At 37.8% G+C, this 26,466-nt stretch overlaps 1 protein-coding gene across 2 annotated transcripts in view; it reads right to left on the reverse strand.

Moving 5' to 3' along the window:
• Positions 1-1,420: 1,420 nt before the first annotated feature.
• pros (homeobox protein prospero) overlaps positions 1,421-26,466 on the reverse strand; it is a 236,045-nt gene continuing 210,999 nt past the window's right edge. For both annotated transcript variants that reach the window (XM_089235706.1, XM_089235705.1), the window contains 3 exons: positions 21,891-22,056; positions 4,548-4,692; positions 1,421-3,466 (listed from right to left, as the gene is read on the reverse strand). In XM_089235706.1, the coding sequence (XP_089091832.1) occupies positions 3,287-3,466; positions 4,548-4,692; positions 21,891-22,056 (491 nt within the window). In that variant the 3' untranslated portion in view covers positions 1,421-3,286. The remainder of the gene's footprint in view (positions 3,467-4,547; positions 4,693-21,890; positions 22,057-26,466) is intronic.

Here is a 26,466-nt window from a genome sequence, read left to right on the forward strand (position 1 = left end):
TAATTAATTCACTGGGCAAAAAACAAAATACTTTGGTAATGGTAATGTCATCGATAGAAGTGACTAGAAGGGAATGGGAATGACTATCATAATATGTATATAAAGTATATACTGCAAAAAATACGGAATGTATATCGGAATAATTAAATTAAACTTGCATTATTCAAGAGTAAGAAAGAAAAAACATATTTGCCAATCTGACTAGCGACGGCCCCATAAAAGAAAAATCGAATATTTCATATGTCAATTTCCACTAACCCAATCAATACATAATAAACACATAGAAATCCAAAACAAATATTATGTATAATAAGTAAGTATACATATAATATAAATCCACAATTTTAATCTACGTTTCCTTTGGTTTGTTTAGCTGTATGCGGTTTTTAAATTGCGAATTTAAATTGCGCCGTGTGAAAGTGCAATCAATATGAAGTTGTGTAATTTAAGGGTTTAAATGTACAGTATTATATGTAAAATAAATTCTTTTTTTGTGATATGTGGAAAGTTTCAGGAGAAGCACCATGGTACTTTTTGCTTGCCGTTTGAGCCAATGAGCTTGCCGAAAATGTTATAGACGCACAAACTTTCTTCCGGCTTGAGGCCTAATTTGGCCTTGAATTACTTTTGTGGGCCGCTTAGACTGAGTGTGGAGATAACTTCTTTCATTACCGTGTTATATGCCATTATATTTTTAAGAGCGTCAAATAAAATTAAATAGGCTGATAAAATAAAAATTTCAATGCTCTTAATTTTGAATTGCTTCACAATCTAGTGTTTGTGCACCCTACGGTAATCCTCAAATTATAGCCGAATATTTCACGACGATGATGATAACAATAAGCGAAAAATTAATAATAAAATAAGTATTAATTTTTTCGCTTATTGTTATCATCATCGTCGTGAAATATTTTTATAATTTTATTATATAATTATTTTATCATTATCATAATTTTTTTTTTTTTTTTTTGTAATTATCATATTACCGTACAAACCGCATTAGCCGGCAAGCCATAAAACTCGAGGGACATCAGCTTTTTGAATCTTGGGGGGTCTGGTCTCTTCCCGGTATGCCGAGAAAAGTGAGGTTAAACAAGGATCGAAGTACATCCACCATATGCAATGGATTTTTAGCATAAAAATATTTAAGAATTTTCCAGAATCACACCGACTCGAATTTCCTGACATGCCGATAATGCATGGGGGGAATATGGCATTTATTACTTTATATAAAATATTTCTATCATTGTTTTATTATTTATTATTTAATCTTCATTTTATTATTTAATTTTTATTTTATTATTTAATCTTTATTTTATTATTTATTCTTTATTTTATTATTTATTCTTTATTTTATTATTTAATCTTTATTTTATTATTTGTTATTTAATCATCATTTATTAAAAATCATTTTCTTTAAGAGAATAGATTTAATTAAACAAAATTTATTTTTACAATATATTTAACCTTTCAATGCATGAATTTTTGTTTTTTAATTTAGAACTTATATATTTGATCACGCGTTTTTACCATGGCAGTATATATTTCAATTTCATTTCTTAATTTAAAAATCATAAATTATTCATCATAAGTTACTACAAATTTCACAACGAGAAATTTTTTTTTGTTGTCAAATGTCAATTAAGTGAAATAATTAATTATTGATGGATTAAAATGAAAACTAGTAAAAATTCCATGAGGTGGCCGATTCTACAGGAGAACATGATTCAAGTTAAATTTTAGTTTTTATATAATATTGGGACTTGAAACACCACATTAAAATATATGAATTTTGTCGGTGACTTAAGAAGAAAAACTACAGAATTTTCAAAAGAAATGTATCATTTTTTTTCAACTAGGCGAATTTACTTAAAACCGAGATATAATCGAAATTTCCATTTTTAAAGGCTCATAACTCTGAATATCAAAAAAGAATTATTTCCAAAAGTGTCACCATGGTGCTTATTCCACTTAAAAATGAAAATTAATACATAACAAAAAAATGAAGAAAAATATAAAAGAAAATATATAACATTATAATAGATATAATCATTATTAATTTTGTTATATACACGTCATATATATCTGTGATATTTCCGACAATGAGGGAAGAAATAATCGGCATCATTCATACGACCTCGCAAATTTTAATCAAGAATTTAGACGTTCGAGACTAGTCCACTCATCGGGGGAGAGAAAAATAAAAGGAAAACGATATATTTAAATTGAAAAAAAAAAATGAATAATAAATATAATTTCTAGTTTCAATGACGTCATTCTTGCTTAATAGCGACAATACATAATCGCCAAATCATCAGAATGAAAAAAAAAAATTGGAGGGGGGAAGATAATATAATATTCAACCTTATTTACATAATCTCACAGCAACCAATAATTATTCAAAATAATTTCGGAGCTGATTAACGATTCACCTGAGTTGTTTAACGGAATTATTAAACAAGATATTCATTTTTTTTTATAGATATCATATATCAGAATCAATAATACAATTACAAAAAGGTTATTTTTTCTTTGTATATAATCATCACAGTGTTTTGGTATACGAACAATATCTTTGGGAATTTCCAAAAAAAAAGAAAGAGAAATATATTTGGTCATTATGCTAGTCGATATTTGAATTTCAGACATTGCATCGGGAAATTACGGGTAAAATTCCACTGGAAAGACTAGTTCGATTTTTTTCCTTTTGTCATCAAATAAATCGATTTTTGAAGACAGATAAATTTACACAACCGATTTCTTTTTTTTTTACGTATAAACATAATCAAAAAAAAAAACTTAGAGATCTTTGAACAAGGAAAAAAACATGGAAAAAAAGATAAATCCACACCGAATCAGGAATTGATTATTAATTAATTAATACTGAAGCGGATACGGACTTACAAGATCTTCGCCCAAAAATTTTGGTCGCACACTCATAAATAATGTTCGAGAGATTACGGCCTTAATGTGTTGTGTATGTGTATGTGTGTGTAAAACAAACGTCAATGTACATTCATTCGACTCTCTACTCCGGCTATTTATAGTGATATATGTATAAGGGGGAGGGGAATCCACCAGAAATACGTGTGAAAAAAGCCGGAATCGAACAAAAGAAAAACTTTATCTTCTTCAGAATTTCTTACTATGTATTTCTCAAGCAGAGGAGGAAAAGGCACAGAGAAAAAAAGTTTTGTTTCTTCCTTTTTTTTTTTGTTGTTGTTGTTTTTTTAACATTCGGAATGTCTCTTAGAGTTCACTCTTCTCTTCAAAACGTCCACCACTGTCACTCCAGCGTCTCTAAAAAATTGGGTGATTTGAAATATTCCGGCACGTTATCGTCCAGCCGGGCTATTATCTTGTATATGGACTTCTTCCAGGATTGTTCGGAATCTTTACCTGCGGCCAGGGCCTTGTAGAATTCTCGAAGCGTCTGCTCCACGACGTAGCGAAAGTTTTCGGGGGCCTACGGGCAAAAAGAAAAACGAGTGGTCATCATCAACGTGGTCATTAATAACAATGATACTATTTATTGAATGAGGAGGTAATTTTCAAAAGGGAACATTTCCACGCTTTTCTTGCACTTTTTTTAACGGTTTATGAATCGTTGGGATAAGTTAGGTCTGATTATACAATCTAGAGCGCCTACAATGCAATCTAATCTCGTGACGGACACCCATGGCACCGAAAATTTTGTCTGCCAACGAGGAGTGGCCGTTAATGGATGATAAGATACAATGAGTCCCGTCAGTGTAATTCCAAATTGTGTCCGTCAGTGGAGGTGTCCGCTTGGGAGGTTCCACTGTAGAATGATCGTATTTCTTATGTTAATAAAAAGAAGGCAGTGAGCATACTTCTTTGACTAGTTAAAACTTTCTGGAGTCAAAAGGTGACGTAGAAATTTCCAATTTTTCAGATTTGAAAAGCACAAATTTTAATCAAGAACTTTCACTAACTTTCTTTCAAAACGGAACATTTCCAAAATTCAAATGTGAATAACTTTCTTGAATGTTGATCAAGAAACACAGTATTTAAATATACTTATACGTTCTATTCCTATATGCTACCTGTTGGGCTATTTACTATTTTTGTAAAGCACACAAATGTATTCCGAAGACTTTTTTACTTCTATTGTAAATTCAGCAAAAGTGGGAGTGTTCCCTTTTGAAAATAAGCTCCTCAAATGACGAATTATTCTGTTAAGATAGGCCTACATCGAAGATCGAAATCAAAACGTTTTTGCTGCTATTACTAGATTAAAATGCGTGTAGTGCCTGCATCATTCACGGGCAAAACTAATAAGTTGTTAAATTAAACTGGTATTTCCATATGTTTTCTTACACATTCGCCAAACTTATCAACTTCATTTAGGAACGATGAAACTCATGAACTTATCATTTCATTTTATGCATAATCGCTGGTAAATGTTGTGAAATTTTATCAAACTTATCGAGACGATCGGTGATATGTAAAATTAATGATTCATCGCATTTATCGTAAACCTAATAGTCAATGATTTGTGATGTATATTACACGCTACTACTCACCTCTATATGATTGTTTCTGTTGTAATGGAGGTTTAGAACTCGCAAAAGCTCTGAGTCTGGAGTCACCTTGAGATCATCGGATGATTTGATGCCTTCGCTCATGGCCTGGCGAGCATATTTCTCCATCTGAATGTAATAGAATTCTCTGTATTGGGAGAAACAAAGAAGAGATTAAGTAAAGACATTTCAATTGCAACGAACTAACAACCGTTGAATATTCAAGTAAAAATTAAATTATTCGACATTGATATAAAAATAGAAATTTTATTGAACAAAACAACTGCATTTTTCTCTGTTTTTAGGCATCAAAAGACATGATGAATTATATTTAATTACCGCCCTAAATTATTAAGCTTTGTAACTTAGATAACGGTATAGTAATGTGACTAATCAGATGCAAGAAACAGTGACTAAAATAATGATTGTGAGAAATGATATGACCACGCCCCAATTAAAAAAAATTGAATTAGTGAAATTTGTTCCACTCAATTATACCAAACAAATTGATCCAAAAAACTAAATTAATTCATTTATCTATTTAAGAAATTTATTTATGTATCATTTGAAGAAAAATTCGATGAGATGTCAGTGATTGAAATTCTTAGTTTTTGCTACTTTTTAACTTGGAAAAATAACCATGTCCTGGGAAAATGTGACAGTAAGATTGTTGTAAAATGTGGCAAAAACTCAAGAATTTCAAGTTTTGATTTTTCTTCAAATGGCATCGATTTCTTTCGTTGTAATAGAGTGAAAAAAAAAATCAATGTTAACACATTTCTTCTATTAAACATAGAAATTGTACTTATATTATTTCGAATGATTATTTTACGCGTTCCCGTTTATTGCATCGGATCTGGCATAGTCACTTTACTATACCGTTATCCAAATTGCGTATAACTGAGACTCTTCTTTCTCAACTTAGTTTAGGTTAAAGAAACTTGACCCGACAAGAACAATCGACAACTTGAAAATTATTTCAGTGCACGGCAAACAATCAATATAAAAAAAAATATCCAGCAACAATTGTTTCTCGGATGTAATGTGAATTTCGATATGTTTTTACTATGGTTATCATTTTTCCAAAACAATGTAGAGACACGTCCATTCATTTTAATTGTTTTTACCAATTAAATACTCCAAGAATACCAAATAAAAAACCCGGATAGCACAGGGGATAATCCTGCTGCTATTGGATATTCAACAGCTCATGACATTTCGTGCTCATTGCGTACACAAAAATAAATCAGTAACAACACCAAGGAAAACGTGAAAAAATTTTCGAAAACGTTCAAGTTTTTTGCCAATACGTTATAGGGGATAACTTGAAATGACCAACCAGAGACAGCAACAGCCATTTATACCGGATTAAGGAATATCCCACAAAACCGAAAGTCCATTAGACGAGAGAAAATTGACTCTCTCGGACATTTCCGTACTCGAAACTGTTCACCGGGACACCGCGAATATTATCAAAGACGGCATGGTAAGGGTTAACGCGCAACCCTTTTCCACTTTAATTTTATTCCTGTAAAATTCTCGGAAACGGAGAAGTCACAAATTAGAGAAGTGAATTTAATTTTCATCCGGGATCTCACTTTCTCCCGCCTTTTCCGTCCCGGAAAAGTCGGAGGGGGGGGGGAGAGAGGGAGAGAGAGATACAGGGAGAGGTAACGAAGACGAACACTCGCATTAGTCAAGAAGAGAAAGAGGGATGAGATGAGGAGCTGATTTCTGACCCTTAATTTAGCTTAAATTCTGTTGCCAGGTGAGAAATGGGCATTAAGTAATACGCCTCTAATGGGGATTTTCGGGGCTAATAGGAAAAGAGCGGTGTTGGTAGGTTGTTGGGTAGGTATGTAGGGGTCATCAGGACGGATGCGGAACCCCCCTCGCATTCTATGTATGTGTGTGTGCGTGTGTGTCTCCTTCAAGTGAGCGAACACATCCATCTTCGACGCACCAACCATTCTTCTTCAAAGACTACTCGAGGTAACCGCTGTAGGCGCCTCGTAATAATCAACTACAACGATCGAGATAACGCGATGAATATGAAATTGAAATATGTTAGCTATATATCTTTACAAATGCAGGGTGTCGGGCCAAAGGTATCCAAAGGTAATGGCTTCTACCGAGGGAACCACACATGCTTATTTATGAAAAGTGCTGCGCCGTCGATGGGCTCCAAGTTTTCCACCAAGGCAAGATCGCACATGCGCACTATCGACATCTGCTTTGATACACTTTTCACATTGAGTGGTTATAGTGACGGACTCACATCGCGAGGATCTGGGTTTGAATCCTACCGTTATCACAGCGGTGGTCAGCTGAAGTTGGTTTTCTGTGGTTCCCAGCATCGAGGTGCGAATGCTAGTCGATCTCCCATCGGTCTCGCCACATCGCCAAAGTCTCGCCACAGAGAGCAACAGGTCTACAACAATGCAATTATTTGATCATTGAATTTTGCTCATAGTTAGAAACATAGATGGCAGCATTACACAGAAACAAACTTCATGGAAGGTTCACTACACGTACACGCACATCCAAACATGTACCAATTCATTAGAAGTTCCACAGAGGAATATGGACGGGATGCATGTGTGGTTCAGTAGTAGTAGCCAGCAGCGTGGGGACGCCACAACTGGAGGTTAAACGTGTGCGTTGGCTAGCTGAAATTAAAATCATTGGCATGGGTAAAATTTCAGTGCGAACTGAGCATAATGTGGAGTCTCTCCCATCCGGACAGCAGTTTGTTTAATGAAACCTCAAATGCTGTAAGACACTTGGGATGGGATTGAATACAGCTCGGACATTTGTAAAGCCAGTAATGGTGTTCACATTGGAATTTGTTAGCCTGCAAATAAACTGGAAAAGTCTCCTTCTTCAATACAACTAAAATTTATAACTCGTGGGTTGTGGAATCCCCTAGAAATATCAGAAGCATTGCTCTAGAATAGTGTTTCCTCGTCAACTATTCACCCGTGTCTCAATTGCCTTGGTCAACGTTCATCCGCTGCTCTCTAACAAAGAACCTTCAAAAGCACTAAACAAGCATACATCAATATCACCAGCTCACCGCAATGACCTAGGATCCACGACGCACACTTTGAGAACCACTGCTCTAGAACTATTATAATGGATCTCCTGGAACTATCATAAAGATATCACATAGAATAATCAGAGGGATCTATTATAATTATTTATCACTTAATGATTGATCATTTTTGTCTCGCCATTCTGATTTGCTGCACACGAGGACCAATTAGACCGGGACCTACAGTTTACTGTCGAATCTGAACGGCACCGCCCGACATTTTCTTCGTATCCTATACCTCGCCGAGGGTCCGATGAGCTAGACCCTCGGAGGGAGAATTCTTGCTGTAGCAATGCACTCACTGTTTCTGTTGTGTGAAAAGGACGAATAACGAACTCGCGAAACTCCTTTGGTACTTTGGGAAACATTTCAAGCACGGTGTTCTTAAGGACAAAAAATGTAGAAAACTTTTCAAGAATAGGTTTAGTAGTAGTAGTAGTAGTAGTAGTTGTAGTAGTAGTTGTAGTAGTAGTTGTAGTAGTAGTGTGTGTGTGTGTGTGTGTGTGTGTGTGTGTGTGTGTGTGTGTGTGTGTGTGTGTGTGTGTGTGTGTGTGTGTGTGTGTGTGTGTGTGTGTGTGTGTCAGGTATCAAAGACTATTATCTTAATGAATATTCTCTTCCATTGCGATGACTGAAAGTGGCATCGATTTGCAGACCACACGTTTAATTGGTGACAGAGCTCGTTAAGAATCCTCCACGACTCGGTACGGCATTAATCTTCTCAAGAACAATCCGAGAAAACGAGGGGGGGTGAGATAACTGAATATAACTGAAGTTCGGAGAAAGATGGACTGCCGAAAAGCCAGCAGCAGGAGGAGGAGAAAGAGATCACACCGTATAGACTTTGAAAATCGAATTAAGTTTGAATTTTCAACGTTGCAGAGGCGGCGAGAGCTTTCCCGCGTGTCAGTCACTCAGTCAGTCAGCAGCGAAAAGTCGAAAACCCCACCATCACCACCACCACCAACAACTAACTACAGTGCACAAAAGGAAAATTTCGTTAGAACAGACACCGGAGAGAAGAACCGGAGCCAGAGGATAAACTGGTTTAAGATGGTCCCCCCCCCCCCCCATCATTCAGTCTAATGGCTCTTGGATGGAAAAGAGAATGGGCTTTGGGTCGCACCACTACCATCCTCATCATGAGAGGAAAACCGTACTGACGTCGCTTACGTGCTCTACACCACTGCTAATTGAAATTAACCTAAGATTAAAGAGCGAGCTTCTCCTCCGTCTCTACTAACCCTCGCCCCCCTCCTTTCACTCTTAACTCTTTCTGTCTTACTGTCCTTGTCTCGGTCCATTTTCCAAGAGTTCCTCTTTCAACGCGAAATTCAATTTTGAGACCGGCTGTTCTCCCCTCACACACATTTTCTCCAGCTTTCTCCTTAAAGCTTAGAATAGCATTAGCTTTATATTAGTGTGAAGAGAGAAGGGGTGATATGTGTGTGTGGAATATAATAAACCCATCTCGTTACTTGGGAGATTTAGCGTGGAACGCGATCAGCGCAATTCCGTGGTGGTCGTGGTTTTAGTTTCCGAGATGAAGGCAATGAATATGATTGGGCTTCTCGAATTAGACCCCCCAATGCAAACAATGATAGTTATATTTCTGAGTCGTGTAAGAAATTTGTGCTCAATGGAATTTTCTTCGTACTTGGACTTGGGAAAAAATCATTTCAAAGTCGTGTATTTTGATGGCATCAATCCGGACGTAAATCCAGAGCATAACAGGGCTCCCAGCAAAATTTCACCATTTCCTTAGCTTTCAAACCCTGACCAAAATCCAAAAATTCCCCTGACATTTCCTTACAAAAATCCTAAAATTCCCCTGACATTTCCTTACAAAAATCCTAAAATTTCTCTGACCTTTCCATAGCGAAATCCAAAAATTTCCCTGACTTTTTCTGAGTAAAACTCAAAAACATCTCTGACTTTTCCCGACTAAAATTCATAAATTTCCCTGACTTTTCCTAAAACTCATGAAGGAAGATACATAATTGAACGTCTTAACGTCATTGAGTTTCAGTTTTTTTCCTACATAAAATTCTCTTTTGACTTTTATTAAATATTTCGCATATTTCCCTGACTTTTGCCAAATATTTCACATATTTCCCTGACTTTTGCCAAATATTTCACATATTTCCCTGACTTTTGCCAAATATTTCACATTTACGCTGACTGTCATAACAATTTCTCATTACCCTGAATTTCCCTTTCTTTTCCAGGTCGATAGGAATCCTGTATAATAAATACCAATTTCTGAAGAATCGCCGCATAGCGAGAAAAAAAAAATCCGAAACTGACCAGGAACGCCGCATGCAACGTAAGCATCGCCCACACCACACCTGAAAAATTTTTCTGACAAAAATAAAAAAAATCAGTTCGTTTGGTGGCAAATTTCTGATAAATGTGGAAAAAGTCTTCGCGCTCACCACTCACAGAAGAAAAAGAAAATCGAAGACCCCTCTCCCCCCGCTTTAAAGGAGATGAAAAATCATTAATGTTTATATAACGCGATACTTAAAAGCATGTGTAGTATATTTTCTATATCGAGTTTTCCAACCGTTGAAAGGAAGGTGAAAGAGAAAACGATGATAATCTGATCAGTGTTGACTAGTTCTTTGATATTTACGGTCCAGAAAATATTCCAGATAAAACGCTCCGTGTAATTAACATCAAGGCCCTATCATAATCGCGTATGAAAAGAGTCTTCCTTCAAAGGATAAGTACAGAGAGAATGTTATGAATAGGATCCACGGTCACGGAGAAGCGATTAAATACGCATATTTCATCAATCGCGGATCGCATATGATAATCTAACGCAAAATGTTTCCGAACGTTTTCCCAGTGAAAAGGAATTGGGAAAAGACTTTTGGACATTTGTCCCATTCAAAGACATCCGAGGACAAAAGTGGATGAGGAGAGAAAACAAGCAAAAGCGACGACCGAAAAATCACAATAAATCAATGGCGACGCTCGAAATAATCGAGAACAAGTCGGTGTCTCTCTGTATAGTATGTATCGAGGGACAGGGCGGAGGACACACACAACCAAAGACGCATAATGTGGTTCTCTTTTCAAATGGTGTTCCATATATATTCTCTCACATCTTTTGAAAATGGGTTTTCGAATGCATTTTCCCACAACATCCCGCAAACACACTCTTTAACTCGAACACAAGTGGGAGAGAACGGCTGCTTCACTCACTTCTTTTAGAGTAGATGACGGGCCACGAAACGCGGAGTCGTCGGGGGCTGTCGTTCCATAATCGCTATCCCTAACAGCCTTGACGATTTTCTCATCCACCCCGACTGCAGGAGGAGCTCCAGAAGCGTTGGGGTGGAGGGGGGGGGAGACCACCGCCTCCGGGATCAAAAGTTTCTCCTAACGGTCAGTCGATACCACTGTCCATTATATTCGGAGAATCTCCCAAAAGTCTTCGCGGCCTCCACACCCCCATCTCCTTTCAGATAAACGGTTCTGGAACCAGATGAATAGGAAAGTCATTGCAACAGGACAGCCCGGTTCTCTTCTCTCTCTTCAACATCCTTCCACTGCCTTCTGTACATTCAAGGGAGGAGAAGACCAGAGCGAGAGTCCCCCATCTCTAGCTGTGTGTATGTGTTAAATGCCCAATGAATGGCCAGGGCCCATTATTATAAAGAGAGAGAGGGAGAAGGGAGGACATGGCCCCTTTTCCTATACTCTTGCCAAAGCTACGGACACATTCGTCTGTGTTTTCACGTTTCTGTTGTCAATGTGGTGTGGACGGGGGTAAAAGGAGGTTATGCGTGGATCATTTTCCAACGTGGAGCACATACTCCACCCCCCTTTCCTTCTGGGTAAAATACGAAGTGTAAGAGATTGGAGAGGGGAAAGGGTTGAAACACGCTGTCGAGACCATCTGCCCTGATGAATTTAAACACTGTGAATTCAATTTCGTGGAAATGCATCAGAAGGGGGGGGGGGTACGAGTGGGTGTTGTTGTACGTACGTGTGTGGCTCGTGTTTCCTCACGCTCATACTATAACACACAACACACACTTTCCACTTAAGGCCGTCGCGCCCTTCGACTAAGCATTCCCGCGTGTCCTATTATATAAACGTGAGACCACAGAGAGAGAGTGAGAGAGAAGAATCTGCGCAAGACAGTGGTGTTGCTATTGTCCACTGCGGTTACGAAGGATAGCCAGTGCACTTAGTTTCAGGAAGCACCTCCCAACTTTCTCTCTCTCTCTCTCTCCTCTCTCTCTACTCTTCGCGTCAACTATCCAACTGTTCCTCAGGATCTGTTCAGCAATTCGTAGGATGATGACGGGGAGGGGGAGGAATAGGAGGAGGAGGTAGGTGAGAAGACTTAGTTTAGGAATCCGATGACAAGGCATCCCGCGCAGCTGTGTAAGGTTTAATTGCATTATAACTAGAATTATAACTGTGTATCTCTAAAACACCGCGGGGAGGCCTCCTGTGACACGCATTTCGCTGCTAGTACCCCCCTTCCCCCCCCCCCCCCTTTTCGGTGATACATCTGAGGTTGGTCCTTTGAAACCAAGGAATCTCGAAATCCGATTTGGATATACAATGGTTCTCACTTCATTGACTGTAAATAGTTCTCAAGCATTCGAATCATGGTCATCAACGTTATCATAGACTTACCATGGACGGCTCTTTTTTATGAATGGAATTGAGGATAGCAAACAAGAAAATTTTACAGAAAATCTGTAATGTCTCTAATCCGAGCAAAATCTGCTCGATCATTTTCCTCACTTTTTCTGACTAATTCAAGAATTTCTCTGAAAATATCTGACCAAATCCTGCAAAAAATATTTCACCGACCGGAATTAAAAAATTTCTCTGACCGAAACTCAGAAACTCTTTCCTTACTTTTTCCCTGACGAAAACTCGAAAAATGTTTTGACTAAACTTTCTCTGACCAGAACTCAAAAACTTCCTCGACTTTCCTTGACCAGAACAACAAAATTTCCTAAGCTTTCCTTGACCATAACTCGAAAATTGTTTCCCGGCTTTCTCTAATTCAAAAATTTTCTTGACTTTCCCTGTCCAAAATGTCAAAAATCTCCCTGACTCAAAAATGTCCCTTACCAAAACTCTTGAAGAAAGAATTATAATTCAAAATCTTAACAATCCAATTTTTTTTGGGGGGTCAATTTTTTCTCTTCACCAGAAATTTCCCCTGACCCTCATTAAACATTTGCTTATTCCCTTGGCTTTTGCCGAAAACCTTTGAATTTCCCTGACCACTTTTCATTTCCCCTTTCCACGTCACTGGGAATTCAGTAAAAACCCTCAATAGAATAGTTTGAAACCATCTCGAATCATTCAGAAATAACATTTATGCAAAACCGAAAAGCATAAGTAAACCATTTAGCCATCTAGAGCCATTTAAAAAAAGAGGGACTAAAACTCCATCAAAGGAGAAATCAAAACATGATTCGATTAAAAAAGAAACCCAGAAAAAAGGAGTTAAAAGATGCTTCGGGGGAAAATACATATCAGGTAGAAAGCATTGGAGAAGAAGTCTTTATCACTTAACAAACCTTGACACCACACATAATTCGAGGATAAATAGATAAGATAAATGCCTAAAACAAACACATTCTTCTAAGGTATTTTTCCCCAATGATGAATGCATCGCGGGAAAAGAGGGAGTTGATACTAGCAAAAAGATTGAGAATAGTTATTGCCGTTACCAAAGAATCTAGACACAACCAAAACTAAGCAAATACCCTAGGTATATGTTAATATGTACTTTTCCTTCCGCGTCCATGTCTCCCACGACAAACATATTAATTCCCGGTTGGAAAGTAGATCGCGGTGCCATTCCCTTCAGAGTATCTGTCCAAACAGTTCCGAAGCCAATTAAGAAACAAACTACATCTTTAACGAGACACAAACCTTTTCTGTCCTCCGTCCCGGGGTTGGAAACCGAACGAAAACGGGGCGGCGGAAAATTAAACGCGTCCTGAGATACAGATAAACACACACGCATATACTAAGGTTATCTTCAGTTTTGTTTACTGCCCTTAATATTTCAACTTCGCTCTTCCTTTTCCCCGGGATTTTAATCTTTTCCTGGAACCCCTTTCCATAGGATTCCACCTTCCTCCGGCTCTTTTCGCGTTAAGATAAGGCAAAACTCCGAACCAAATCGAGCTTCGGAAGAGAGAGAGAGACCTACGTATGTACTCTTTCACCTTATGAATATCTAAACGTATCTTTAGGTTTGAGCCAGTGTGCACCTTTTCTTTGTAATCTTTTCCTCTCTCTCTCTCTGGAAAGAGGGGTAAGAGTGGGATGATACCGTGTAATATTAGCATATAACCAGCCACACGGAGGCCAAATGCATTTGATTAATTCCAGCGCATCAACATTACCTGGCCATACTGCCGCGGTTCGAATTTTCAGGAAAGGGATATTGTTCTTTTGCCTCAGTTATACGGTTAACGCAAATATCCGTTCCCTCCAATCTTTCACCCCTTTAATATACGGAATTTTCCCACCTACCATCCGCCCACCATCTGCAAACACGCACACCGCACACACATGGCCAACCGGAGCAGATATCAGCGCGATAAATTACTTTAGCGTCTTATTTATTAGTGTGGCGTATATCGGGATGGTTTATAAGAGAGAGAGAGAGAGAGAGACGCAGTGCAAAAGGCATGGGTAGGGTAGAGAAGAAGTACAGTATTTCGCAGGCAACAACTATCTTTTGACTGCCCCGGTATCCCAACCCCTTCCTTCCACGTCGAGCCCACTGATGAAAATTGGGTAATTATAGAGCCAAGATAAAAGCAAGGCTCACAAATCGGTATCCCGAACTAGATATAGGATGAAGACTCTCTCTCTCTCTCCTGCTACGCAAGCAAAGCAAGAGGGCGGTTTTAACATGGGAAAAGAGTGGGGGCAAAAGATTTTCGAATTATACCGGAATTTGGCAGTGAGAAAGACGGGTGGCGGCGAGAGAAATGCTAGTAAAAGACGTACAAAGCGTATATAGGCGTACAAAAGGATGGGCAAAGATTGGAAGGAGTTGTGGGAGTATCACGCGGCGGCGATATCCTTGATAGGAAAATCGAGGATTCCCATACTGGGGGGAAAGAAAAGGGTTGAACGAGGAGAAAGAGAGAGAGATGAGGTTACGTTGGAGAAACAGAGAGAGAGATAGAGAGAGAGAATACACTGATTTCCACAGAGATATTGTTTAATTACAATACTTTGCTAATTAGGTTTGCTCCTTCGAACTTGGCAAAACTGACTTGGCACAAAGACTCTTGCCTCTGACTCTCTAGATTAGACATATCGAGGGAGAAAGGTTGGAGGCAGGAGTTTTTTCTTTTTTGTGTGTGTTTTCTTCTCGGGTGTATCCATAACATCCGATGCAATCTTTTCCCATCGAGGTTTATTGCAAGAAGATGCGTTTTATCAAAGTTTGGCATGTATTTTTGTTTCCTTATTATAATTTTTTTTTTATCAGTCTTAGTTTCCAAGGGGGAGATCGCATTCCCAAAAGACTCGTTTAACACGAGAAGATTCCTACTCCCTAATGAAAACAGTTCCTTAATAAAGTGGGTAGCGTCAGTGGTAATTACCTTTTAAGCAGGATACATAACACTGGAATTTAACTAAACACAATGAAATTGGTGATGCGTAATTTTCTGTCACTTTTTTTTTGTTCGTGGCTGGGGTGATAAAGAGTTGGTAACTTTGGTAGTAAGTTTCGTTGCGTGTTTTGATTCCCCTGTCAGGGACACTCCCACGTGTCTTAACAATTCCGATCTTGTAAAAGTGGATTATAGCGGAATTGTTTCAAAATGGATATGATTCGTTAATCATTATACTATAATTACCTTAATTTCCCAAGCTATATAATTTTAATGAAAGCAATAAATGTACGAATGTCGAAACCGCATGGCGACGAATACTCTATGGGATTTTCATTGATTGGATTTAATTCATGAACTTTCAATTCAAATCTTGAGATTTTAAGCTTTCAATATAAATTTTTGAATTCTGAAATTTTCAGTTTTCCTCCAAGTTCTGAAGTTTCAGAAACTAAGAATTTCAGTTTATATCAAGTGAAAAATTTAAATTCTTCAATTCTGAACTTCCCATTAAAATAATCATTTCACTCTGGACTTCCACTTCAAATTCTTCTTTTCTGAAACTTTTAATTCTCTGGTTTGCCAATTCCTATTCCCTTATTGAATTCCGAACTTTCAGCTCACATCCAACAACTCTGAAGTATCACTTGGAATTCTTAAATTCTGAAGTTTGAATTTTAATTCCGAAGTTTGGATTATTAAGTTTGAAATTTTCGATTTTTAAGTTTTAAAGTTTCAATTCCCAAATTCTGAAGTTTCAATTTTCAAGTCCTAGAGTTTGAATTTTTTCTTCTTAAGTTCTGGTTCTGAAATTTACCTTTAAATTCTGGATTTTCTCATTAAATTCTGAATTTTCTCATTAAATTCTGAATTTTCTCATTAAATTCTGAATTTTCTCTTTAAAATCCCAAACTTTCAGTTTTCTTTTTCTTTAATTCCTAACACCTGATTCAAATTTTTAATTCTGAACTTCCAGTTGAAGTTTCAAAGAAAATCCTGAACTTCTAACTCTCAAACTCTAAAATTTCAATCAAAATCAGTAAATTCTGCGAACTTTCTACCTAATTCTTGAGTTTGACACTTTCGATCAGCAGACCCCGAACCATACACATTCCATAAATAATCCCCGGATTCAGAGCTTTCAATTACAATCTGAAAAATAATTAAAATTTAAAAATGATAAATTTCTAATAAAAATCCCAGAATTTTGGACTTCCGAGTAAAATTAAAAAAAATAAATTTTCCTAAATGACTCCAGTTTATAAGTCGCTCCAACATGTTACCCCCCTGCAATGCAGCTTCTTAGCAACATACGCTTCAAGGCCAAGAAGTCGCTTTTACGAAAGAGTCCAGGGCCCACACTAACAAAGACAGAAGATCAAGTAAAAATCCTACATAAACACTAAAAATCACTCAAGGATCAAAACACTATCACAATATTAACGCACACCCACCCCTAATCATGAACAAAAATGAATTCATAAATTAACAAAAACGATAATAACTCTATATAAAGAAGTAGATTCGGCAATTTCACGACTCATAAAGTATTTCCCAACGCATGAAAAAACTTTACATCGAAAATAATAATAATAATAATAATAAATCTCTCAGACAAAAAAACGAATTTTTAACCTTAAAAGAGCCGCTAACCAATCACCGAACGGGTAAAAAAAAAAATTAAGGACGTCCCAAAAATCTTGACGCGGACCAATAAGAAAGCTCGATACACCTACGCATGCGTCCCCGGTAACCGCAAAAGAAATCGACGATCCACACAAAAGAAAAATCCAAGCTATATAATTTTTTTTTCTCTCGTACATTCATTTATACATTAAAATCGTGAAGCCATTATTTTCCCGACCCCCCCCCCCCCCCCACATATCCTAATCTCCATCCAACAAAAGAAAGATTCCCACCTGAATACATTTAGCGAATTTTAACAAGCTTAACACATAACGAAAAAAGTAGAGGAAAATAAAACAACTGACTCAGTGACGTAACTACCGCCGCCACTGAACTGTAAAGACCAGAGCCCATACGGAAAAAGGAGGAGGAAGGATAGGGTTCGCTCTTCTTTGTCTTTTTCCCACCTTATATTCTATTTTTCAACATATACTTCTTTTACTCTTTTCTATGGACGTTGAAACATCTGCAGGTAATGACATCAAACAGATGCGGAGCTCACGGGACGCATTTTCACACACACAAAAAAAAACCTCTAATATCATCCATTTCCCCTCTTGTATATTTTTGTCGTGTTGTTTTTTTTCCTTCGAAGTGGTCACGGACCACGGGACAGCTACAGAAAAGGCATCCGCCCGCGAACCCGGTCTCGCACCACATTTTTCCTACTTTTTTTTTTTGTATTGAGGCGGAAAATAATAATGAAAGACTTATTTTTCAGCTTTATTCATTTTTTTGTTGTTGCTCCGCAGCCTCCTAAGGACGCCACCGTCGCCGGAAAGACCCAAGAACGCTCTTGAAATGAAACGGAAAGGCGTGGGATAGCTAGCCATATATACATGTGTTGTACATACTGGAGCAATCAACCCCCTCCATCTTTATTGTACGTTTCCCACGCACAATTTTGTGCTTGCATTCTTCCCAGGAGATATCAATTCTTATTGTATTTATTACCTGTTTTTTTTTGGAAGAGACTCCTTTTCCGCAGAATATTGCGTAAAACCGGAAATCCTCTGTCTAGGTATAACGAAGGCTGAAATAATGATAATGATCCTTTTCTGGAGTATAGTTACGAAATGAAGGACTCTTTCTCTCACGTTTTATAATAAATAATACGCAGGGTTTTTCCGAAGATAAAGGACGAGGACTTTTAATGAAGGTCATCTTTCTGAGCTATTTTATCAATTTTTGCTATCATAAAAAAACTGCACCGAAGATTTCACGAGAAATTCTGATTTTTATGTTTATCACTGCGTTTCAAGCTAGCGAGCTCTGCAATACTTCCTGAAGTATCTCTCACACGAAGAGAATCTCTTTATAGTACTAGAGTTATCGATCTCGACGACCTTATTAACTTGCATTTAAAGATTAGCTATGATTAACTATGCTAATACTAATCATTGTTAATCTTGCTAATAAAGATTAACTATGATTAGTATTTGAGGTAGAACTTGACGAATCTAAGAAAACGTTAGCCCCCCCCCCCTTCCCCCCAGCTAATACACCTAGTAAAGGAAGTGGACTGACCATCCTTCATCTTTGGACAAAAACTGGTTTTGGCACTTCAATTGGCATTTAATCATTTAAAAACAGGATAGGGAACAGCGATTGGCTATATAGCGGTAATACTGCTGTTACACTTGCGATCAAAGATGTGGATCAAACCTACACCAACAGAAGGCCTCCGCTCCAACCTCGTTGCGCCACTGAAGCAGGTCATCTCACCTATAGCCATTGGATATAGCAGGCCGAAGCATGTGCCAACTTTACTCTCCTTTTTTTGTAGTATATCCAATGGCGATAGGTGAGATGGCCTTCTTTAGTGACGTCACGAGGTTCGTGCGGAGGCCCTCTGCTTTAGATGGCGTAGATCAAACTGGGCTTTCGAGTAGCCCCCGCAAGCCAAAGATATTTCTCAGTCCAAAACCAGATTTATTCAAGGATTTCGTGTGCCCTTTATATACCAGTGATTAAAAAATTCCGAATTTTTCGTATTATCATCAAACTCCATTTTAGTCATTAGCGATTGATTGATCATAGGAAATTTGCGGCACCGATACCAGTTTTTTTACTCGCTATGGCGACCTGTCTCATGGGATTTGTCAAGCCCAGCTGTCTGGCGACGGATGGTCGGTGATTTGACTTCAAAAACGGCGAATTCCCTGTCTCAAGATGATAGAAGTGTGGGTATTCAGCTGCATATAATAGTCAAGCTACTCCAACAATCTCTCCAATAATACAATAACCTAATAATAATTTTTTTGCATGTTATGATATTAGATTATTCCGTTCCTTGCAAAAGTGGCAATTATAGCCGAATGGTAACATCGTCAGTGATTCTAATAAGCGGCGTTGACTGTATAAGGATAAAATTATCACTTCATGATGTGACATCTAATTATGTATTTGATACCGAATATCTAACAATCTTTAACGCAATTTTGCCGGCCACGTTACGAATTTGGACATAATCGAATTTCACTGTAACTAGAGGCTTATTTATGGCTTGGCCTCCACTCCTAAAAATACACCAGTGTCTATAAGTTACTCTTTTAGTCATTCACATGCTTGCACGCGCTCTGAGTCATTCTTTTGCCCACTCACGTCCCTGAAAACTCTTTACGTCACTACAGATGGATGATGATTTTTTGCTCGGCTAAGATACATGAAATCAATAGGCTTTCTGGATATTATGCCGAGGTAAACAGGAAAAAAAGTGTTTTTTCCTATACCGGGAATCGAACCCAGGACCTCTTGCATACCTGGGTTCGATTCCTGGTGGAGAGAAGCAACACTTTTTTTCCTCTTCACCTCGGCATAATATCCAGAAAGCTTATTGATCTCTTAAGTCATTCTTGCTTAAAATCTCTAGGTCACTCTTTCTTAAAATCTCTAGGTCACTCTTGCTTAAAATCTCTAGGTCACTCTTTCTTAAAATCTCTAGGTCACTCTTTCTTAAAATCTCTAGGTCACTCTTTCTTAAATCTCTAGGTCACTCTTTCTTAAAATCTCTAGGCCACTCTTTTGCTCACTCGCTTGCTTGCAAATTCTCTAGGTCATGTTTTGGTCACTTACTGACCTAGTTCCTTACTTTTTCTTCGACAGAGGCGAATTTATTCAGGGTTATACAAATTTTGCAGCCTTTCTCCCATTCAACTATTTTTTCTTTGAAACTCATCCCTCAAATTTGCCCCCCCCTCGAAACTTTCCACCCCGAGCTATAGCCCACTAATACCCCTCCCCCCCATTCGGTAAATGCGCCACTGACTGTAACAAATCCTACTGCAATATCAGTTGCGTTTTTTAGAGCGCCAACCATAGCCAACGAAGATCTTTACATCTCAGAAGAGGGGGGGAAAATTCGGGTTCAAAGTAAAACAAATATGGAGAAAGAAAAAAGATGATCAAAGTAAGAATCGTCTCATTTGTTTCGCTATCAGTTACAGTCACAAGGAAAATAATAATGGTAATGAAAAAAAAACAACAATCCTATCTGTAGAATTTGACACGACGTCGTCTTCAAATATTTCATCAGCTAATGATCACATGAACAAAAACCGATAAAAAAAATGCCTCGGTTGAAAACTTATCTCGAACGCCGAGAAATATGTACGCTATCCTTATCCTATCACAATCCCGCCTTCCTCCGGACACATACGTAAGATTAGGGAAAAAACACACTCGTATAACATTAGAAATGACCTCACGCTTTTTATTATCTAATATTTTTTTCCTAACAACGCCATCAACAAAACAACAGCTTTTTTTAACGCGAAAACAACGATATCCGCAATAACGTGTTTCATTACAACAATTAAAAATGATTTTTAGCTTCCGTACTGTTAAAAATGATAATCATTTCGAATTATTGTAAAAAACACGTTATTGTTGCACATGTCGTTTTCCACCTCAACAAATGTTAAAAAAAGCTTTGTTAACTCCCGTATTGTTGTTAAGAAAGTGTTTTTTTTTTCACCTTTTGTTGTGATGGACAACAATATGCACAACAAAGTAAATTTTAAAACAATTTAAAAGGTTTATTTTTCAACAATAATACGGAAACTAACTATGTTTTTTTTTAAACTTTTGTTGTAAACAATCATATTCACAACAATGTATGTTTTACAACAGTTTAAACGGTAATTTTTTAACAACAGTGTGGAAAGTAACAATGATCGGGTAAGACTGATTTATTGTTGAAGCGTATTATTTTGGTATTTTCATAAGTATTGAAATGGGAAACTTGTTCTAGCGAAAGAAAATGCAGTAGAACTTCCGTTAAAGGAAAATGAAAGGGCTGAATCCAAAATTTCGAGCTTCGAGGGTTCAAAAATTTTATTCTGTTTATAGAGCCTGAAAAAAAGATCAACCTGTGTTACGGGACCAAAACTTCGTTATAATCCGGGTTCGCTGTAACGGGATATTACCGAATCTCCGGGGTAAAATTTACTTTTTTTCCGGGGTTTCATGCATTGCCGTCTCAGCATCATAGGTTCTCAGGGGCAAAGTGATATTCTTGAGGCCCCATACTTAGCTGGGAAAAACAGCTTAAATACTCACACTCGAAAATCATAGTACCAGATCTGCTTCCTATGGATATGAAGCTCCCTGGCCAAGCCCAAATATGCCCATGTGTAAATGTGGTCTTGGATGTATGGTCAGCTCTGCTGGATTCTAAAAATAGTCACATTTTCACCTCATTTTAACACCTCAGTACCGAAAGCGAGTCATATGGCCCCAGGTTGAATAAACAATGCACTAAGTTAAATGATGCATTGAAAGGCTGTTCTGGTCATTTACTTAGAAAAAATCTTCTCAGCTCGTAATTATTCATTTCAAACGACCATATGTAAAAAATAGTCGGGATAAGAGAGATTTTATATTCTGTGATGACAATTCGATTACGATTCCTTTTAAAAAAACGCCTAAGGAACTGACCTGAAGTTGGAGAACCACTTGACGAGCTGGGCGGTGTTGTTCTTGTTGAACTTGATGTCCGGAAAGTACATCTTCAATACAGCTGAGCTCGGATACCGAGCGTAGAAAAACATCAGCTTAGCTTTCCTCAAGTGCATCGGCGTCAATGTGCTCGTGTGGATAGAAGCTGTCAAGGAAATATACAAAAAAGATGTGCGCAGATGTAAACGTCTCTCCCATTCAACCGAAATGTAAAATAAAAATGCCCAAGCCACCATTTGTTTTCTTAGTAGCGGGCATTTCCATTTAAAAACGGTCGGGAAGAGAATTGAAAAATCATAACAATACATACATGGCATTCATTTTTGCATGAAGAGGAAAAGACACTGAAGATATTGAGAAGTAACATGCAATTTCTCTTATACATGCAAAGCTGAGAGGTACTGGTGGAAAAATATGAAATATCAGATATAGAAATCCCTATTCTTGTGCGCACAGTGATCTTCAACCTCCTTATAGTCGCGAGCACCGTTCATGCCCATTATTAGCACCTACGCCTCGACTATGAAGCATGTGGGAACTCAGATCCACATAATGGGAAATCTTCAATTGCGAACTTGCATATGATGTCAAGCAAGAACACCGTGAGGATCAACCCGAGCACTCATAGGCGCCACAGTGAACATCAGGTTGAAGACACTTGTCCTGGTTGTATGAATAATACAGTCGAATCCCGTTATAACGAACTCCAAGAGCCCGGAGAAATCGCTTCGTCATAACGAAATTTCGTTATAAAGGAATTCCACGTTTTTTCATTGCTTCTATGTAAACTTATCTGGGGGATTAGAAAAGCATTCGTTGTATATAAAACGAGAATTTTTGCTATAACGGTATTCATTAAAACGGGATTCGACTGTATATGTGATTCATGCGTTTTATTTGTTAACATGGTTTCATTAGAGGATTTGAGATATTACGATTATAGCCTCAAAATAGTACATTACAGTAATAGAAGGAGAAGAGAATGCATTTCTATAATGCAAGTCTAACCCCGCAATAACGAAAGAAGTTTGTTTTTCTTCTACCATAGAATGATTTTTCTTTTTATTCGGACAGAGAACAAAATTTTTCAGTCATTTGTTATAACGGGATTTGACTATGTTCTGACCATATGTCCATTTAACAGTATCTTGAACAATTATAACAGTCAAACACCGCTATAACGAATTTCCAGGAAGATTTTTTTCACTGCATCCAATAGTAAGGGAACATCTAAGAGATTAAGAGGATAATATGAAACGGGGCGAAAAAAAAATTCATTCGTTATAAACCGGATTCGCTCTACCGGGAGTTCGACCGCATAAATACGTGTAACGTATTAAACTAAAATAACTAATATGGAGCAGAGGGGGAACTACATCCTGTTTGTTTTTCTAACCTTGAATTTTTGTATGAGCTCATGGTGATATTTGTTCCCAATATGTATTACCTTCAAAGTAATGTTTATGTGCATTCCCAATAGTATAAGAAAGGGAAATTTATATAATGTAAATAATGTATGTGAATAATTCAAATGTGAATGCCCAGCACTGTCCACGGAGGCTCTGTTTGATTATTCCCGTCGCAGTGGAGGCTCTGTGAGTTTTCTGTGTACGTATATTGCATATTTCGTAAAAGGAAAGGGAAACAAAACTGCCCAGCATTGTGGACGGAGGCTTTGTTTCTTCGTTTCCCGTCACAGTGGAGGCGCTGTATATATATTTTTTGTATACATTGTGTATATAGACCATTCTCAAATCTCTCCCACTTCAACATGCCAACTACTTCTTACTTACCCCACAAGTCTTTTCCACACTTCGTTTGATATCCCAGGCTGCGGTCTCCGGCCCTTATGTGCCACTGGGCGCACGTGCAATTTTTCTCCCTAGTCATAGGGTTCAGCTATTCATTTTAGTCAGATAGCTTGTACGTTGCATCGAGTTGATGGCATGGTCTTCATGTGGTAAACGACGCGGGTGATTCGATACTTGCGAGAGCGGGGCAGGGGGGGGGGCACTGCTACAAATCTTTGCTAACTTTTTCTGACACAACCCTGCCTCTTGTGAGGTAACGGAAGTAAGTTGCTTTGCATCAGTCCGGGATTGTGAGCGGTTCTATCTATCTATCTACATCCTGTTTTGGGACTCGTAGACCAGAACTTTCGGTTTCATTTTAAAACATAATTATTGAGGCTTTACCGCGCCGATGTTTATTTTCATTTGAGGAAACACACTAACCCAGAATTCGATTACGCGAACATTACCCTATAACATCCAAATATCAACTATTCAGCTATTACGTCTGATCATGTTCGTAGGTAGCATTTTTCTAACAGACATTTAATCGAAAATAGTAATTATAAGGTAGTTAAAATTTTCGTTTTTTCGTACAGTATTGTATTTAAATATTAAAATAAAATTTTATTCTTGAAAGACGTGCTTACGTTGACTATTTTCTTTCAATTCTAGACTGTGGCACTTACATGACCATGGCGTTTAACGTTGTAAAGTTTTTCTTACTTTTCATTTTCCAAAAAACATTGGAAATTATTTTTTATTTTTTCACTGAGGTGCTGTGTTCATTGAAGATTTTTCGTTATTTTTTGATTGCGGAACTTACGTTGAACAATTCCCTCTCATTATTCGACTATGGCACCTACGCCGAAATGTTTTTTTTTTTCCATTTTTCGACTGCGGAACCTACGTTGAACATTTTGTTTCTTCTTATTTTTCCATTTTTCGACGTTTGCATCGGACATTTTTTTCCCCCCATTTTTCGACTACGCTGCTTACATAATATATATTTTTCTTATTTTATGACTGCGGCATGCACGTTGAACATTTTTTTCTTTGTTTCACATTTTCCAACTGCGACGCATGCGTTGAGAATTTTTTCTTATTTTTTGACTGCAGCTGGTATCAAAATAATTCAACATTCATGGAACAACTAATTACGAACATCACATGGCTCTTAAATCAATTTCTAGTGCTTCAAAATGCTTACGAGATCACTATATAATTAATCATTAAATTCCATTAACAAATTAACTAAAAATACTCTGATAATTAAAAGCACCGGAAATTCTAACCCCTTAAATTAAAAGCCATATAGAAAGCGCAAGATGACGTCATATCCCCTTTCAAAATTCATTCATCAAATCATTTTTTGAAACAGATTTTGAATCAATCAAAATTCCACCCCAGGTATCACCGAGAAAATAAACCTCTCGAATAAAATCCCACTAAAAACTTTTTCCTACCGAAAATAGCGCTTAACTTTTCCGCAATTCTGAGTATATATATTTATATATATATCCCCCCCCCCTCCTTCTACGTGAGAAAACTTTCTCCGGAGGAAACTTTAATAATAAATGCATGAGACCGCGGCAAAAGTGAGAGGGCAAGGAGAGAAAGATGGCTTCTTCAAATTACACCACCACCACCACCTCCTCTTGAAACACGTCTCAGGCCAACCTCTCCATCTTGTTCTTCGCTTGTTGCTTCTTCTCTCGTCTTCGCCTCCTCACGGGCGAAGGAGATGAATAGAGAGCGCGGCGCCTCATCCTCTTGGATACAACGGAGGAGGACAGGAAAGGAGGCGAGACGGAGGAAAAGCGGTGTCTCCAACCTCAAAGGAGGTTAATAAGACGGAGAGAGCCTTTTAAGAGGTTTCTCTCACACACACACACACACTCACTCGCGCTCTTTCATGGTCTTTTCTCCTTACGGCGGTTTATCTCTTGTGTATCGGAGGAGGAGGAAGAGAAACCACACACACAGAAACCGTTTAAAGAACCAACAACCACCTCGTTTTACGCAATTGCCACCTTATTATTACTTCACTTTCTCTCTCGCTCCTTTCCCTCTCTTTCGCCTCATCGACTGGAGCTATTGACACCTCCTTTTAAGAGGTTAAAAGAAGAAGATCGTGGGGGCGTCTTATACAGAAAAATGATCGGTGGCGCTCTCAAAAGATTGAGAAAAAAATAAAAATTCAAATATTTCTACCTTCCTCAATTTTTTCTTTCTTTCTAAATTTTTTTTTCCCTCGTTTCCATTCATTTTGAAGAGGGGGATGAACGGTATCGCGGAGAAGTTTCCGAGACAAAAGTGCTCTCTACCGAGGCTCTTACGTTTCTTTTTTATTCGTGAATTCGATGCTTATTGAAACGCGTGATATTTGAAGGAAAAGCGGGGAATGTTTTTAAAATGTTTTCTTGAAGTACTTTTTAATAATTTTAGTGCTTTAGAAATGACTTTTAAATTCTTGTTCTTGAGCGCATATACATTCAAACTCGGCTAATGCGATGAGTGATGAAATGTAGCATTTGCTAGAATTAGCCGTTACTCGGAAATATTTCTGCAATAGCATATGAAAGGGGAACAATATTCACCAAATTATATTGCTAAACAATATATTTTCCATTGATGCTGATGGTACCTCCCCCTCCCTCTTTTGGTTATAGACCAAGTGAGTTCCGTACCCCTTATACCAGTAGTTATCAAACTCTTTTTATCCGCGGCTCCCCAAATATTCCAACGAAGAACCACTTCAAAGC

Source organism: Pholcus phalangioides, unplaced genomic scaffold (assembly GCF_987345545.1).
Source record: "Pholcus phalangioides strain wild (caught in Gottingen) unplaced genomic scaffold, Ppha-v1.0 ptg000009l_1, whole genome shotgun sequence".
Taxonomy (NCBI): Eukaryota; Metazoa; Arthropoda; class Arachnida; order Araneae; family Pholcidae; genus Pholcus; species Pholcus phalangioides.